The 18,369-nt window shown below is 37.6% G+C and overlaps 1 protein-coding gene and 1 pseudogene across 1 annotated transcript in view; one reads left to right on the forward strand and one right to left on the reverse strand.

Moving 5' to 3' along the window:
* Window positions 1–2,358: 2,358 nt before the first annotated feature.
* On the reverse strand, window positions 2,359–3,118 carry LOC148009385 (germin-like protein 8-2 pseudogene; annotated as a pseudogene).
* A 13,495-nt stretch (window positions 3,119–16,613) lies between these two features.
* The window catches only part of LOC148009386 (uncharacterized), a 43,559-nt gene continuing 41,803 nt past the window's right edge, over window positions 16,614–18,369 (forward strand). Inside the window, exons 1-4 of the mRNA XM_087673594.1 lie at window positions 16,614–17,042; window positions 17,133–17,210; window positions 17,297–17,389; window positions 17,487–17,549. Of these exons, the coding sequence (XP_087529720.1) occupies window positions 16,722–17,042; window positions 17,133–17,210; window positions 17,297–17,389; window positions 17,487–17,549 (555 nt within the window). The 5' untranslated portion in view covers window positions 16,614–16,721. The remainder of the gene's footprint in view (window positions 17,043–17,132; window positions 17,211–17,296; window positions 17,390–17,486; window positions 17,550–18,369) is intronic.

Consider the following 18,369-nt stretch of genomic DNA (forward strand, 5'->3'; position numbering starts at 1 on the left):
ATATTTATATTAGGAGAGCTATCTTCACATTGAGCATGTGCCTAGTTCTTACTAGATAGACATTTTCACAAAACTTGTCACTCATGAAAAATTTTGTCTCACCTCTAATGCTCCTGATTTCTATTGACATCATTTTTTGTACTTGCAACCCATTCCTTTCTATAAGGGGATAAAAAGTAGTAACTCCTTTTCTTGAAATCATTTTTAATTTGTCTTTTCTCGATTTAAGAAGGTATGTTGGAAGAATATTCAAATATCTTTTAGTGTAAGCCTTCAAAAGTGGAATCTTTCACTAATCATCCACCTTTCACATTGACCTCTTTAAGAGGCATCCTTATATACAAGCATTGCTTGTATAACAATGAACACAATCAAGTCTTTTACTTTCTTTAACTCTTGTGTTCTTATCTCCATTTTCTTAGGGTTGGTTCTAGAGTGTGAAGTAGCTCAGAGGGTTTACCTATAAGTATTCATCTATATAACATGCATTCAAAGGATATTAAGAAATACAGTTTCTTTATATGCTATATGACCCTAAAATGATCCCTTTTACTTTACTAAACTTACATATTTTTTTTGAATTGTAATTAAAAAATCCTATTTGTAAATATGATCTTATAAATTTTACAAAATAAAATACCATTTTTTTTGAACTTATGTGGTATCTTACATCATCTATAAGGTGGACTCCTTGGGGAAGCAGCAAAGATAAAGATGCATTAGTGCATTTATTCCATACAATTATAATTGCATTTATTGTTTGAATGTGTCTATCCTTTCTATATGGTGAAAGTGTGGTTGCTAACATAAAGACTTGATATGTACCACATTGGCTAGTGACACCTAATCTAGTAGCAATGGCAATAACAATACTAATAGTAGCAAAGCAGAAGGAGAAATCATAGTACTAGTAGTATGAGGAGGAGAAGCATCAATTATCACATCAATTTAAGAAGGTATGTTGGAAGAATATTCAAATATCTTTAAATGTAAGCCTTCAAAAGTCAACAAAGATTACCCATTCCACATCTTCTCATTTATTATCATCTTATCATATAGCATCTACCAAGTGGATACTTTTTTCCACTAATCACCCACCTTTCACATTGACCTCTTTATGAGGCATCCTTATATATAAGCATTGCTTGTACAACAATGAACACAATCAAGTCTTTTTCTTTCTTTCACTCTTGCATTCTTATCTCCATTTTATTAGAGTTGGTTCTAGAGTGTGAAGTAGCTCAGGGGGGTTTATCTATAAGTATTCATCTATATAACATGCATTCAAAGGATATTAAGAAATACCATTTCTTTATATGCTATAAGACCCTAAAATAACTCATTTTTCTTTACTCAACTTACGCATTTTTTTCAAATTTTAATTGAAAAACCCTATTTGTAAATATAATCCTGTAAATTTTATGAAATATAATACCCTTTCTTTTGAACTTACGTGGTATCTTACATAATCTATAAGGTTGACTTCCAAGGAAGCATCAAAGATAAAGATACATTAGTGCATTTATTCCATACAATTATAATTGCCTTTATTGTTTGAATGTGTCTATCATTTCTATATGGTGAAAGTGTGCTCGCTAACATAAAGACTTCATATGTACCACATTGGCTAGTGACACCTAATCTAGTAGCAATGGCAATAACAATACTAATAGTAGCAAAGTAGAAGGAGAAATCATAGTAGTAGTATTATGAGGAGGAGGAGGAGCATCAATTATCACAGCACTATTGGTAGCAAAAAACAACAATAGTAGTTATTGCAAGGTTCATGGAAACTATATTTTCTATATCACATGCAAAATTTTAAACTTCATAAATTGAATGTCAATTTTTAAGTAAAATTCATAGTACTTCGTTTGCATAAAAGGAAGTTTGAAAATTCAATAAGATAGTAATAATAGCAATTATTGCAATATTCATGGTAACTATATTGTGTAGATGGGCTTTTCTTGCATAATGTTTTTTGTGCTTTCCATTTTGATATTTTTTTTCATAAATAGACTTGGGAATCATGGAACATGAAAGCTCAAAATTTTGTGACCTCCGGATGGATTACTTTTTATGATTTCCAAATTTGTAGGTGTTGCGTGTAAAGTATCAAAGAAATGTGGTGGCAAGCATATCGATTCTGTAAAAATAATGCTTAAGAATATTGATTTGTATAGCAATAATGTGTTAACTTAGTGCGACATAGATATAAGGATGACCACGGGAGGGTGGCGATGACGGATATATTAGCATGATAACGGGATTGTGGTGGCGAGTCTTAATGAGGCTGTAAACCTCGACTGTGCAGCAATGATGTGTTGAGATGCTGAGTCGTGACACGTATTAGTACCATCACGGCAGTGTGGTGGCGACGCTTTTAATGAGGCTATAAACCTCGTCCTTGTCGATGGCGAAGGCGGTCTCCAGCACGTCCTCCGGCAGGGGAGGCATGGCGGCGAACAGAGCGGGGGCGACCTGGGAGGTGCCCGGGTTCTGGCTGTTGAGCGCGGAGATAGCGAGGGCAGGCTTCTTCTTGTCCGGGTTGATCTGGAAGTGGACGAGGCCGCGGGGAAAGACGAAGAGATCGCCCTTGTACAGGGTCTGCTGGAAGAGGGTGTTGTTGGTGGTGGAGACGAAGCCTACCACAAGCGTGCCCTCGGCAAGGAAGAGAACCTCGGTGGCACGCGGGTGGACGTGTGGAGGGTTGAGCCCGCCATTGGGCGCGAAGTCGATGCGGGCCACGGACAGGCCTTGGGTGTTGAGTCCAGGGAAGGTGAGGGCCGACGCCAGCTGCACAGCGGAGCCGAGCGCCTTGTTAAACTGGCCTTGCTGGCGAAGCAGAGGAGAGGCGAAGTCCTTGGCCTGCACTTGTTGGGGATTCTTGCACAGCAGACCGTTCACGGTTGTGATTCCGGCCGCCTGCGCCCCCTGATCAGCCACGCAGAAGTCCTGCAAGGGGTCCTCGTCCGCCGCCTCAGTGCGAGTTATCGGGTGGAAGAGCTGCTGCGCCAATGTGATAGCTACAATTAGCATAGCAAGCTTTAGTGATGATGCCATGGATAGAGTATTGCGTATGGAGAGTGCAGGACGGTAGCTATGAGAAAGCAGGGCCCCGAATGGTTCTCTACTAGCTAGTTAACCTCTTCCGATCAGCGAATACTGTATTAGCAGATCACGGTTTTCAGCAAGCACAAGTGCGGCTTTCTAACGTCTAGGAATGAACAACTGCTGCACCGCTGATCGCATGGTGGGAAGATGGAGCCTTCGATTCCATATAAGTAGTACGAGCTAGATGCGTGGATAATCGTTCGTATACCAGCACAAGGGACTTTTAATCAATCCCTATATAGGAAAACTTGTGAAATGTAGGAAATGTTGTAATATTTCCTATGTGTGAATGCATGTATTCCCTATGTACAACTAGGGAATTACATTCCCCACATCTAATAGTAGGAAATTAAAGGTCAATATAGACTATTTCCTACCTTCATTAAAAATTTCCTATATAAGAGTATACATGAATGTAATTTCCTACTTCTACTTGTAGGGAATCGTAGGTCACTATGAAGATTCCCTATGTTCTCTCAAAATTCCCTATATAACAGAATTATGTAAGAACGCCATTCTCCAATTGTAATGAAATTAATGAAATTGGAAGTAACCATATGGATGTGAACCTAGATTTTCTAACCCCCTACACATATGAACATATTGCATGCACATACATGTGCACATATACATATATGAACACGTGTGTACATGCGTACCCACACACATGCACCCCTCTTCTTTTCTAGTCATCAAAAGACAATATTTAAATATAGTTATGGGCTTGTTTATCATAGCACTAAATGTTGGAAATGACCACCATGTTGCAAAAAGAGGAGGCCTCAAACCAAGTAGCTACATACATATTTTGTGCAACATTACTCTCTTTTCTCTAACTTTTCAAGTGATGTAACCGTTTAATGCATTTCATGCAGACATAGAATATTGTATAAAGGCACATATGGCAATGTTTGGATTAAAAACTTATAGGTTCTCATGCACGCCTTGCATGAATTGGTCTACAACTCATGGTTAATTTAAGAACAATAGTAAAATACTAACCCTTCCAAGCTTAGACATACCAATGTAACCATAATCTTGGTCTAGCACCCTATGACCCTTGGGTGAGATACCATCAAGATTTTGAATGATTGTAGTGTTTGGACTGATGACCTAGATGATTGAAATGATCCAATCTTTTTGGGATATCCTATTACTCTTGTTAGAAGAAAATGTTGGTATTCTAATAACTTCTTTAAATGAGCAAGATGGTGCTAGCCTTTGACTGCCATAGTGATAGCAAGTGTCCAATGAGCCATAATCTTCCTTCAGTAGTTTTTAAAATAGCAAGGCACATATGTTGTATACTCTAAATAACTCCAAAACCCTAGGATCTCCTAGTAAGGCCCCTTATGAGAGGTCCCTAGAAAGGAGGAGTTACACTCTTTGACTATTACAACCATAAAAAATAAAAATACAAAATAACAACAACATAGTTCAACAACCCATTGCAATGGCTTGGTTGGCAGTCAGTATGAGACTCCTATGAGAGAACAATCTCCAAATGAATGTAAGGGTGGCATTATAAGCTTGGGTGGGGTCCTCGACATACACAAGAATTACTCCACTTTTTCTTATTTATCGCAACTCATTCTAGAGTGGCGATGTTAGCAAACATCCATTTTTTAGCAATGTCCATGTAATCCGTGAGGGACCTAAGCATATCAATTAAGACAAACGTGTTTACCATATTTTGGATCGATACTCTAAAATGACTAAGGGAGGACTAAGGGTCATTTCAAATTCATTCGGGGACAAATGTGTGCAACAAAGCCATTAATGGAGGTGGACATTATCCGATGTGGGATAGAACTATCTTAGGGTTGTTGAATTTGACAAGTAGGAGGTGAGTGGATAGTTTTTGATAATGCACAAAAATGAGTGACTAGCCATTGGTACCAATCAAATGCATGCAAGCATCCAAGAAATTTTTGAAAGCAAGAGTGCTCAAATCATGTTTGATGTGCCTTTCATGGCTTTCGCTTTATGCATTCTAAGGTGTTTTTTTGTCTAGACATTCATGAAACCTTCTTAAGCCAACAACTTTTCTCAAGGTGATGAGGTCCACAAGTCAGCTTTGGCTCTTTACACAGATAACCTAGTACGTCTAACCAAGATTAGATAGAGCACCATTCCAAGTCTATTCATAAATCACACTTGTTGGCTTGCAGGGGCTAAAATCTTGTCCAACTTACAATTATCAAAGATACAATTCGAATATAAGGATCACACAATACAGTTATCAAAGATATCACATAAAACATTAAATTACACCAATCAAAATACATCACATAGAAAAAAAATGAATGTGCATGAAATAGGAACAGAGTTTGATTCTAGTTATGGCATGTGAGTTTTTGGATGATTTGTGCCTATGTGGTTTCTAAAGCATGCCTCAATAACTTCAATATTATAGTGTGAGGAGCTAAAAATGGATCCCATAGAGTTTCATGTGCTAATGGAGCCCTGAAGGGTACTGGTAGATAGCTAAGGCATATATTTCTCATTTGAACCTTCAGCAACTTGTCGACCTCTTGCTAGTTGTATGACAATTCCACTATGCATCATCATGCCACATGCAACTGAACAAAACAAACAGGGGGACCTGTTTTTGGATAAACAAAGAAGGAACAGATTATGGTGGATCCATGAGAACCATGACTAGGGGCTGCTATTGTCTTTCAAGGGAGGCAAACGATATTCTAGACACGTATCGAGAAGAAGACCATGGTGAAGAAGGTGATGAAACCGTGAAAAGAGGGTGATTTAAATAGAACTAGTGATTGTAGCAAATAATCAATAGAAGGGTGAACAATTTCTTCTGAAAGTAAGACAAAGGGAGTGTCACAGCAGACTAAGCTTGGGCTTCTCATGCATTGTACAACCTCACATGCTGGGTTTGTATTTCCACCATAAGTTTTTTTACACCATCATCCACAAGTAGAGAGCAAGCACAATGTAAGCATAAAGATGATTAGAATATCATAATGGAAATCAGAGGGCACTATTGTATTTCCATGTCTGCATGCCACAATTGTACTACTATTGAAATCCAAGATGGCTACTTCTCCAAAATAAATGATGGCTAATTTGTAATGTGGGATTATATGGAGATGGATGCTCTTTTGAGGCACATAATGTGGAGGTTCAACACTTCTTCAGAAAATGAGGCACCTAACTCATGAGATTGGCATGAGGGGTGACAATGCAAATGTGGACAACTTGAAATTTAGATTTGCAAGTTTGTTAGGATGGCTATAAAAATGGAGATTGACTCAAACATGAAGGAGAGAAGTGAAGGGAGAGTTGCAAACGTAGGCTAGACGCTTGGGGAGTTCACATGGACAACTTATATAATCATGTAAGTACAGGGGAGGGGGCTTTTCCCAAAATTACATAAGCATATACATTAGGGATATGCCCCCATATTAAGTCCCCCTTTAGTGGCTAATATTTGTCAATTGGCTAAAACTTTATATGTGTGCTAATACATTAAGCTTGTCCCTCACTAAGTAATTTTCATCGGACCATCTGTGAACCTTGCCTTGGATCTTATCCTTGAACCATCCAAAACTCTAGTAAAGCAAGGAAACAAATATAGATGGCATGTTGTAGCATGGGAGTTGGTCATAGTTGAGAGGTCAAAAGGAGGACTTGGATTAACGAAAGCAAAAGAGGGATCATATTCCTTTGTGTTTCAACTGCTGAAGAGGTTGGATGCACAACAACAGTGGGCTATCATTGTCAAGAATTGGATGGTAACCTACCATCCTTCATGAGGTTAGGCCCAACATCTTGGGATATCCTAATAACTAAAGCTATTATAATTAAGATTGGTTGTAGAAATCAAAACTACGATTTGCATCTCTTTGACTATTTACAAACAATTACTAAGATGTTCTTAGTGCAATCAATCTTATTGTTGAATCCATATAGACTGATTGGATTTGAAGGTGCAACATGGAGTAACCAAGAGGCTTCATATGCCATAAAGATAACATTTGGTCTCTTGATTCTATGGCAACGATAACAACATTGTGCAAGCAAAGACCAAATGTGTAGATGCATTCAGGAAAGTGTATATGATAGTTTTTCAAAGCTCTATAGGGTGTGGTGATTATTAGTCTGAGCAAAAGAAAGCTTGTTTACGTAGGTTTCCTTTAATTCCCTTCTCTTCAAAAGAACTTGTCAGGTTTGGGAACCTCAAGCTCTAACCATTTAGGAATGGAGATTGGTGTCAAGTTTTTTTATTGTTTAGTTGGTTATATAAAAAGGATATAGTAAAGATATTGCACCTTTCTCAAAACCCCAAGATCTATCTATACTTTCTATAACTCCACTACAGGATAAAACCCCTCTTGTTTCATACACATTCTTCCTTACATATCCCAAAGCAAATTCCCTAAGCTTTAGTTGGGCAAAGCTACACCTAAAGGGATTCCCACATGTATTGCTTCCTAGCCCATTTCAAAAAGAGCCGTGCCCCCCATAAATAAGCAACAATCAGAAGTTAGAAGTAACCTAGTTTACTTTTTATAGTTTAGCTTGCCCATTAGATGTGCTTTGTGTGCCATAGAGCTTATGACACATATAAGCATATTGCCTGATAAGAATGAGTTTGCAACTTTCTTCTTATGGGTTTGTTCCACCCTATAGTGTTTTAAATTTGAATCTTTCGTATTCTTTACATGTTTCTTACATAGAAACACTTAAAAACCCTAGGCAAAATCTTGGATAATATGATACCTCAAGAGTATTGAACCCTTATTGTGCACTAATGGTAAAGTAATTAAGTTGCATCAAGTTAACCCAAAGTTTATTGGTATAGATCTATGTTTTGTTCTTTGTTTTTAAAAAATATTTTAGTTTTCTTTTCTTTTTTAAATAAAAGCACAAGTAGTTATGTGCACTTTGAACAAAATTGCATCATTTTTAGTTCTCATTACTCACTTACTTCTTAAAAGTAAGCAATCACGTTAAACTTGTCTAATGCAATGCTATTGTGCACCACCTGAATTGCATGAAAATTTTGAGCTTAGTGTGAAGCAAATTCTAAATTTGGAAAAAGGAATTAGCACATTTAGAGACAATGATTTTTTAATCACAATATGATAAAAACCGTTTAAAATCCCCCCCTCCCAAAAAAAAATAGTTTGAAGGTTTTCAAGTGTCAAATGAAGTACATAAATGGAAAATTTGACACCTTTTATGATGAATCATATGATAAGGTCTTAAGTTATTATCTACATAGTCAAAAAACATGGTAAATTGCAAAGCACTCAAGATATAAAAAACTCCATAAATTAGAAGTTAGCTTAATACTCTTTTACTAATAGTCATTAAGTTGAATGTTTTTGCACCTGCTTTGTAAAGTTGTTTTTATGGGCTAACTTGGAAGTTACCTACGTGCCCTTTTAGTCCTCTCCATTAGAGTAAAGGGGCCCAAGTTTGATTCTAGTTCCACCCATCAAAATACATCACCGAGAGAAAAAGTGGATGTGTGTGAAATAGGAACAAAGTTTGATTCTAGTTCCACTATTGTTACCTACCCTCTAATTAATTCCCTACCTAGCCTCTAATTAATTCTCGCCAACGAATCAATGCCCTTAGTGTAGAGGAGGGAAACAGCTTGTCCGCCATCGAATCACCAGCTCGTTTACAAACAGCTTGTCCGCCATCGCCACGCCCGCCAGCTTGCTGCTGCCCGATCGGGGCGAACCATGGAGGCGATCGAACTGGGGAGCTGCTGCTGCTCGATCGGCAATCGAACCGTGGAGGCGATCGAATATCCTTCTTGGGTCTCGGGAATGTCCACCGCATCGCCAAGCTAAGCGCTACAGCTGCCACCTCCACCCGGAAGCGAACGCCGACGCCGTCAACGCTGTCCTGCCCCGCTCCATCAGGTATCACTAATACGCTCTCTGATACGTGTGTAAAAAGCGACAATGTAATCTCTGATACACGACTCCTCTGATACGGCGTTCTCTCTGACCTGGAAGCGAACGCTAGTCCTTACGCAACTACAGCTAGTGTTTGCAAGTGCTATCGACGTGTCCAGATGCAGGGGGATGTAAATTGTAATGGATGATCGGTTGAATAGCTCACACGAATTATGCAATAAGCTAATCAGACATTGACTGCTGGATTTTTGCTCCAGACAAATTGCCATATTTGCCAAGGAGCCAGTTGCTTACTTCGATCATAGGGCCAGAACGATTCATTCATTCCTATTCGACGTGCAAGTAACTGATCTGATCCGCCATTATCCCATTTGATGGTGGTATATTTATGTGCATTGCAGCCAAAAATGTTGTGCAAGTGCTGGATGCAGTGGTAGCATATTATTTACAAATGCACCAAGTTTTGGAACGGATGATCGGTGACCCCCACACCCCCCCCCCCGCGGCTTGGGCAGGCCCGTGATGCGGTTATGGTCCAGGAAAAGGAAGAAGAGACTGGCAGTGAGGCTGGAGGCGAAGGCGTCGGGTACCTGGCCCGAGAGGCGGTTGTAGGCAAACCCCCCCCCCCGGGGCTTGGCAGGCCCGTGATGCGGTTATGAGCTAGTGAGGTTGGAGGCGAAGGTGTCGAGTACCTGGCCCGAGAGGCGGTTGTAGGCGAGGTCGGCATTGACGAGGGTTGGAGAGCTGGCTGAAGGAGGCAGGGATGGGACCCCCGATGGAGTTGCTGAAGATGCGAATGTGCTGCAGGCTGGCCATCCCGCCTATCGAGGGAGCTGGAGGCAGAGCGCCCGTCAGCTTGTTGTAGGAGACGTCCAGCTCCTGCAAGGCGGCCAGGTTCTCAAAGGACGCTGGGATGGCCCCCGTGAGGCCGCCGTCCCCGCCGTCGATGAGCATGTTGCTCAGGTCCAGGCTCATGAGCCCGGTCAGCTTCCGATCGGACCGTGGAAGAAGTTCTGGCTCAGGCTCAGAGTGCGGAGGGCCGATATACACCCACCAACACACGCATATATTATATATATATAGATGCACGCATACCGCACCCCTGTAGGGAATCGAAGTTGTTCGTTCCTGTATCAGCGCACGAGAGTGAGACTACAGGAGTCGTATCAGAGAGAACGTGTGTAAAAATCTATCTTAAGAGTAGCTTGAGCTGACGATTAGGTGCCCCATACCAGTTTTGCTTGAGAGAAAGGGCATCATATAGACAAGCAAATGGGATTGTTGCTTCTAGATTACTTGAGGGGATCTGTGGGGCGGAGTGGTTTTTCCTTCTCTATGCATCATACATCAAAAGGTTTTGACATTCCTATGTGGGAAAAGCGGTTCCTAAGAGCCACCACATACCTAACTAGTTGCGGTCCCGTTACCCCTAACCGCAACTAGCCAGGTATGCAATTCCTCCCTTGTAGAAGCTTGACATGATGTTGTAGCTCAGAATGTGGCAATTATAATGAGGATCCGTTTTGAGCTTGTGATAATATTGTGTTTTGAGCTTGTTTGGGTTAGTTGTGATAGGCTATTGTGATGTGTTTTGAGCTTGTTTGGGTTAGTTTTGATAGGCTATTCATTGTTGTAACAATGTGGGCTACATGTATACCATGATGTATACTACATGTATACCTTGCTTGGGAAAGGATAACTACTGTGATGGGCCTTATTTATAGCCCTAGGGACACGACCTTCCTATCCTAGCAGGGTTTTGTAATCTCTGAATTTGCTTGTTTTGAGGAGATGTCCAACCATGCTTGGGAAATGATAACTCTTGTGATGGGCCTTGTTAGCCCTAGGGACACGATCTTCCTATCCAAGCTGGGTTTTGTTCTCTCTTGTTTGCTTTTTATCCTATTTTTTCTCGAGCATAAGTTTATTATAGTAAGCTCCAAGTATCACTTATTTGAGGAGATGTTTAACCATACTAGGGAAATAATAAGTGATGTGATGGGTCTTTTTGGCCCAGCCCGGCCCAATGTTCCTTTCCAGGCAGGGTTTCGTAATCTCTCTCTCTATAGCCTACTTATGTTTATAGACTCAGAGTCAGCTTGAATTCCCCTTCAATTCACATGAACCAAGTGACACCTTTGCACCACTTCATAACGTACATCTAGCTATACTTTACTGGAAGATCTAGTTTATGTATGTGCCCATAATAAATATAGAACTTTGAGATAACAATATTAAGTGAACATAGTTTTCTTTCACCCTATGAATATGCTTGTAAACCATATAGCACTATCGTATCCCTGCTCTACCCTTAGAAATAATAGACACATGTTTTTGCTAAACTAAGTCTTATGCATCTTTGGAAGATTTTGATACGAAGGTATTCTATAATTAAATCTCCTTGCACTTTCCACTCTTTGCAGCTTTCTAATTAAATCTCCTTGACTATGCTTATGGTTCTTGAATATAATTTATTTCCACCATAGATAAAAGTCTACTTCCCGTTGAGTAATGCTTTTTTTTCCCGTTTGATGTATAACCTTTGATATGTAACTTTAATATATAGATTGATTATTTTTCATTTATGTCTATGTTTCAGGAAGCCATAATGAATAATTTAAGGAGATGTCAGTGCAATTATAAGTGTAGGCATTCAACCCTTGGTTATCAGAATGTTACTAGACAAACTTACTATGCACACAGTCGCAAGGATATGAATGGGATAATACATTCATCAGTTCTGGCTCAACAAGAAGGTCAAAATTCTACTAACAATGATGTTTCTATGAGTGAAGATAACCCTCCTATGGATCAACCATCATCTCACTCTTTGCCTAGACGCAGGCATTTGTGGTGTACATGCAGAACATATTGTGGAGGTGGACGTATGGTTCCTCACTCAACATATGCAAGACACATGAAAATTGAGGAAAGATTTAAGAGTCTCGCTACTAATCTTGGTTTACGTGACTCTCAAGGACTACCACAAGATGACATTCTACTAGAGCATAATGACATGGGAGATGAGGTCCATAATGACCCATCAGATGAGATTGGCAATTTAGACGAAAGGGAGGATAATGAGGTGGAACCACAAAATGAAGCGTTCGAGATGGATGATGTTGAACCATATTTATTTGACAAAATCGTTCAAAGAATAATTCAATTGCAAGCACTTTGGGATAAGCATCAAGCTTTAATTGAGTTTCAAGATAAAATGCTTAAAATTCTTTTTGGTGATATGGTCAGTTCTGATCCCCCCCAAGCACATATGGACAATATATATATGCCAAGCTTGGCCAAACTACTAGTGCAAATGCCTAACACATGGGATGGAGACTTGAATGGTATAAATATTCCTACTTGTTGGGAGAAACTTGGTATCATGTTCACACGGCTAGGTATGGTTAACTCCCAACGTTATAGGGTATGCCAAGGAAGTGAGAGCTCTATTCATGCACCATTGCTTTATCAGCCAAGCAAGGAGGATAACTACATTAGAGACACAATTGAATGCTTGTGTAACACCAGAAAAGGAGGAAGGAAGAAGTTAAAGCGTGATTGTTCACAATGTTGTGAAAAGTGTTCCAAGTGTTCTCTATCGAGAGAAGATATGCTCTCTTTTGACTATGTCTCCATTAGAGAACAATTGCGTCTACTAACTAGAAGTAGAACTCTATGCCATGAATTGTTGGAAATGTGGAGAAATAAAAACAAATGGTTAATACAGGAGAATACACTTTGTGATTCTACAATAAATGAGTTTTGGGATGGTACAAAATGCAAAAGTGTAAATGATTTTTGGAATCCTGAATCATACTTTGAGCTTCCATTGATATGTAATAACATGCATTGCAAACAAGTCTATACAGCTTGGCCTTCTGCCCAAAGGTCACCATTGCTTGATCATTCATGGGATGATATTGAGAGTGCCTACAAGTTTATCTGCAAATCATGTCGAACTCACATACATGGGTACAAAAGGATTTGTAAGGTACACTTTATTATCATGCTCGTCTTTTTAATTAATATAAATGAAATTTGATACAGGTTACTAAAATGTGGTGTGTTTTGTGATAAATAGGGTGATCCACGCAATTTCGCCTTGTTATTACATTGGGATGGATTCCAAGCCTCAAAGACAACCCAGAAGAAATGTGGAGTTGTTGAAATCAAAATTCTCAATGTTGGAAAGAGCTCCCTTATTGGAGTTATACCAGTTTTATTTATTCCATTCAGTTGCAAAAAAGTTATTGGAAGCTCTAGTAAACTCTTTCACATATTCATGCAGCCATTGATAGATGAATTAGAAAGTCTATTTGTTGATGGATTTGAAGTAGACTTCAATTATCCAGTTACACAGATTGTTGAGCATGAAAATTCTCTTAGTCGAAGATTCATTGCGCGTGCTATGCTAATGATGGTAACTGAAGACCATCCAGCTCAGTGCAAGATTGGATCTTTCAAAGATGGTGGTCAATCGTTTTGTCGTAGAGACAAAGCAATAGCCACTTTGGAGGGTGAAGGCTCAGGACGTTACTTGTATGGTCAAAATAGATTCCAGTTGAGATATAGACCAATTAAAAGATCAACCAATGAAATGCTAAGTTCTTTGACTATGGTAGAGCGAGCCCTCACCCAAGCAGAAAGAGAAGAGATTTTGAAAGATGCAGGACTTTCTGGTAGATCATGCTTGTGGATACTATATAAACTCTATGGCTTTGATTTATCCCTGGACCTTGTATATGATTGCATGCATATTTTGGCCCTAAATTTGTTCTCAAAATATATATGTGCTCTAGTAAGGACTGTGGATAACAGGATGAAAGTAAAAATTGATGAGACAACACATCGTGTCACTAAAGTAACACCATACTCTATTCGTTATGGTCGCTGGCCAAGATATCCTAGTAAGTATTGTGAGAGCTACAAGGCTGAGGAAAATCAAAAGTGGATTCAATGGTGTTTGCCTTATGTACTATGTGAGATTGAAGGTATTCCAAAGGTATTCTATGACCTAGGATTGATTCTAATAGACATTGCTCATGCTTTTTACAACTACACTCGCGACAATGGTTGGTCTAGAGAAAATATAGACACTTTGAGAGAATTGCTTGGTTAATGGAGAGTAAGCTCTGAGGAGCTCTTAGGATCAAACTCAGCTCCTTTGGAACATGTTGCAGGTATAAATATTTTTTATTTTCTTAGTTTTTTCATTTATATAGAAATTATATTTCACTTTTATCCTATATATTTTCTTGCCTTACTACATGTAGGTTTTGGAGAATTCTTGGATGACATTATTTGACATGGTAGTCATGATGCTTTCTGGTGTTATATTTATGAGCGTATGGTCTCAGTATATGTCAATATCAAAACAAATAACAAAGATAATGAGATTTCTTATGCAAACTACCAAAGACGAAGATTCTTTACATGGATATTTATGCATATTACAAAAGACCAATGTGACAAACTTATGCCGTATCAAAGGATGACAAGAGAACTCCACAAAGCTTTACTACCACCTGATGGATACTTAGTGGATTCTAATAGGTACGATGAATGTCCAGAATGGCATGCATCAGGTCTCATGCATGTATCATGTGTGGAGAAAGCAAAAGAAATATGGAGTTTTTTAGAAAAGGCTAATGATTGAGCATGCAAAAGAGTAGCTCTAACAAAGGGAATAACCATAGGAGCAAAGAAGTTAAGACGCAGAGATGCAACTAATGAAGAAAAGAGATATGTTCATCATAGCTTCAACATAGAGGTGGAAACAGTGACAGAATATAAAAAGGTTTTTCTAAAGGGAGAAGTTTATAAAGTGGGAGATAAAGTGGTGGTAAGATGTGATGAAGACTCTAGAGTGGACATAGATGTTGGCCATTGGAAAGCATGCATATCATCATTTTTTTCGTTTGAATGCAATGGTGAAGTGAAACTATTTTTTGGAGCTTATTACTACAGACAATGTATTGTTGTTGAAAGTGGCCATGAAAGTCTAGTTGTGGATACCACTACAGGTATGAGTGTCTTGCAAAATGGTTTTGTTCCATTTTCATGGGATTGTATTAGACCAATACAATCATTGTTACACAAATTTATTCCACTTCAACATGGAAACAATATCATTGCATATGAGACAAAAGATTTGAGACCAAGGTCACGTTTGATTACGATAGGTTGCATCGGTTGCATTCCTCCTTGGCCAGAGGAAAATGATGTTGTTTATATGAAGTCTCATCTAGATGCTTTATGTGAGCTAAATGACCTCAAATGTGCGGTTATAAGAGCAGTACACTATGAAATGAAGCAAGTAAAAGTGGGATGGCTAACTAATGTACACTTGCAAGAAAATATTTGGAAAGTGAGAATAGAGGATCAAGATTGGAAGGATTGGTGGCTATGTGTATCCACGAAAAAGCAATGGCAAGTACTCAAAACAAAAGCAATTGCAATTGACAACAAAAGAAAGATTGTACCTACCATGTGGCATTCGCATGAGCATGAGGCAACAATGTTATGACGGTATGTTTATTGAAGTTTTTTGTTTTGCATTGCTTAATGTAATTTACATTTTCAAACATTATGACGATATGTTTATTGAAGTCTTTTGTTTTGTATTGCTTAATGTGATTTATATTTTCAAACATACATTGCAAATACTTTCTTATTGTTACCATGCCTATGTAGGTTTGCCATGTTGACTTCTAATCTAGAGATGATGGCTCTTTTGAAAAAAATGATGAGTGAGGATCCCAAACTACTTGGGCTTGTGGATTCAGTTGTGGAAGAAGTGAAAGGTAACTAACTCTAATAACTAAATTTATACCTAATTTTATTACTATTTTATGTGTTCTAATCCAAGTGCTAAGGAATTAAGTGATTTAGTTTGATATAGTACTTCTTTTTAAAAAATATAAGTCTCTTATAATTCTAAACTTTGGTTTATTATGTGTACACAAAGGTAACAAAATCACAAATGCAGGTACAAGAGATAATGGAACAATGAAAGCTAAGGAGGTCATTGGCCCTAATGTCTCTTCAAATCACGATACAGGTATATGTCTTTATTTCTACTAAACTTTGAAAATTTAAATTTGTACATATATTACATCTTGCTTTATTAGGTGATTCATTCTGAGATTAACTAGCTTTAATTAGTCTCTTTGCCAAATTTAAAATGTTCATAGTTATTCATATCTTTAAACTTTGAGTAATTGTGTGTATATATGTAAACATAGATAAAAGAACAACAAAAGGTGGGAAAAGAGGTAATGTAAGAAAGGGAGATAAGGAGGTTACTTGTGATAATGTTTCTTCAAGTCAAGATGCAGGTACCAACTTTAAGGATCAAAAACTTGTACAAATTTGGTGACCCAAATTGATACACAATATCTAATTACTTTCTTTTGTGTTATTGAAAATTTTCATAACCTTGTATTATCGTGAGCTTTGGTTAACTCTATGTATATATAGGTAAACAAGTTACTAAAGATGACACAAGAGACAATGTAAGAAAGGAAGACGTTGAGATTGCTTGCCTTAACACTTCTTCAAGCCAAGAATCAGGTATTATCAGCTTTCTTATGTTGATAATGAGTCATTTTTTGAAATGGTTATACTAACTAATGATATTTGATCACTTGAGTATCAATAGGAGTGATACGCATACCATCATATGATGATATCTATCGGCCACCCATGTTGAAATTTAGAGAAGAGGGTAGACTTTATGGAAAAAAGCTCTTGGCTGAATACTTTAAAAGTCAACACACTGTCATGCTCGAAAATTATCATCGAGTACGTAGGTGGTTTGAATCCTTAAACCCAGATGATCTACGTTATAAAAATGCGGATAAAAAGTATATCATGAAAATTATATCAGAGAATCACCATGAGATTTTACCATTGAAGTTTACTGGATGTGAGTACATATGGAGAGAGAATGACATATATGACTGGTGGAAGGGTACAAAGCAAGATGAAAGAAAGTATTTGAAGAAAAAAGATTTTTTAAAGAAGGTAAGTTGATTGTTACTTTTTTTGATTGGCTTTCCTAATATTTGAGGTGTAGATTCTTAGTTATTGAACTATTAATCTTATGAAATATAGAGAGAATTATCCACATCTCTTGGAGTGGATGATATAGATAAGCTTCAAAATGTATCAAATGACATAACATCATCAATGGTAAGATGATTTATAAGTTTGATATCATAAGTGTAGGATTGGCTCTTTTTCTCCCATACTCATTTAGGGGTGTCTATTGATGGCAGAGTGAACCATATGTTGCTACTATTGATTCTAATCAACTTGATGTATACATTCCTAGCATGGATGATATTGCGAATGAACAAGGTTTGAAAAAGGTATCTTATAATCTTATATGTTTATCATTTTTGTACTTGATTCCATATATTTTGGAGACATTTGATGTATACACATGATCTTATTTTGTTGATGTAGCCTCTTGAAGAAAGTAGCTCCTTTGAAGGACAACAATACAAGCAAACAGATTTATCATTGCAGGTAATGCTTTTGAGCTCATATCTAATAACTTTCTTTGAGAATGTCTCTTATACAGATACTTATACATTAACTTTAATTTCCCATAGATGAAAATGTTCGTGGAGGAAGAAAAGAGCTTTGAAGAATTTCAATGTTATACATCCGATGAGGTTCTTTGCTTTATATTAAATTTAAGATTAACCATATGATTCATGTTCTTAACAGTATCTTATCCTTTACATGCTTAAAATGTAGGATGTTGAAAATGAAGATGAGATACTTGATATGGAAAATTGTGCCAGCTTTTCAAAGTTATTGTCACATGGTTTAGACAAAATAATGTACTCAACTAAACGTCAAGAAACTCTAGAACAAAGTATCCATAGTTCAAGCAATGATAATGTATGTAACTTTTTTTTCTATATAAATATTTTTAATGTGATTACTAATTTTAGTTTTGAATGTAGGCTAATCCAGATGATGACATTAATGAAACATCTCGAAAAAGTCAAAGAAAGAGGAAGGTATTTGATATATGTTTTTGAGAGAACAATAGCGTCATAGTTTAGTGAATAACTAAAGATATGATTTATTAAATAACTATTTATTTTACGTGTTGACTAGCCAAGTGAGAAGATGAAGGATATTTTGCAACAAAGGAGCATGAAACGAGGTACCAGTATCAACGAAAAAGAACCAAATGTGCTAGATGTAAATGTTTATATTTTTGTTTATGTCATACATGAAAAGCATAATCTAATCTTTTTATTTTATTTGAATTAGGAATTTAAAGATCTCCCAAACCAAGGCATTGAGATTAACATTTCAAATGATACTCAAA

This window comes from Lygodium microphyllum, unplaced genomic scaffold (assembly GCF_053477565.2).
Source record: "Lygodium microphyllum isolate KBCC unplaced genomic scaffold, Lygodium_microphyllum_v1.1.10 scaffold_31, whole genome shotgun sequence".
NCBI classification, from domain to species: Eukaryota; Viridiplantae; Streptophyta; class Polypodiopsida; order Schizaeales; family Lygodiaceae; genus Lygodium; species Lygodium microphyllum.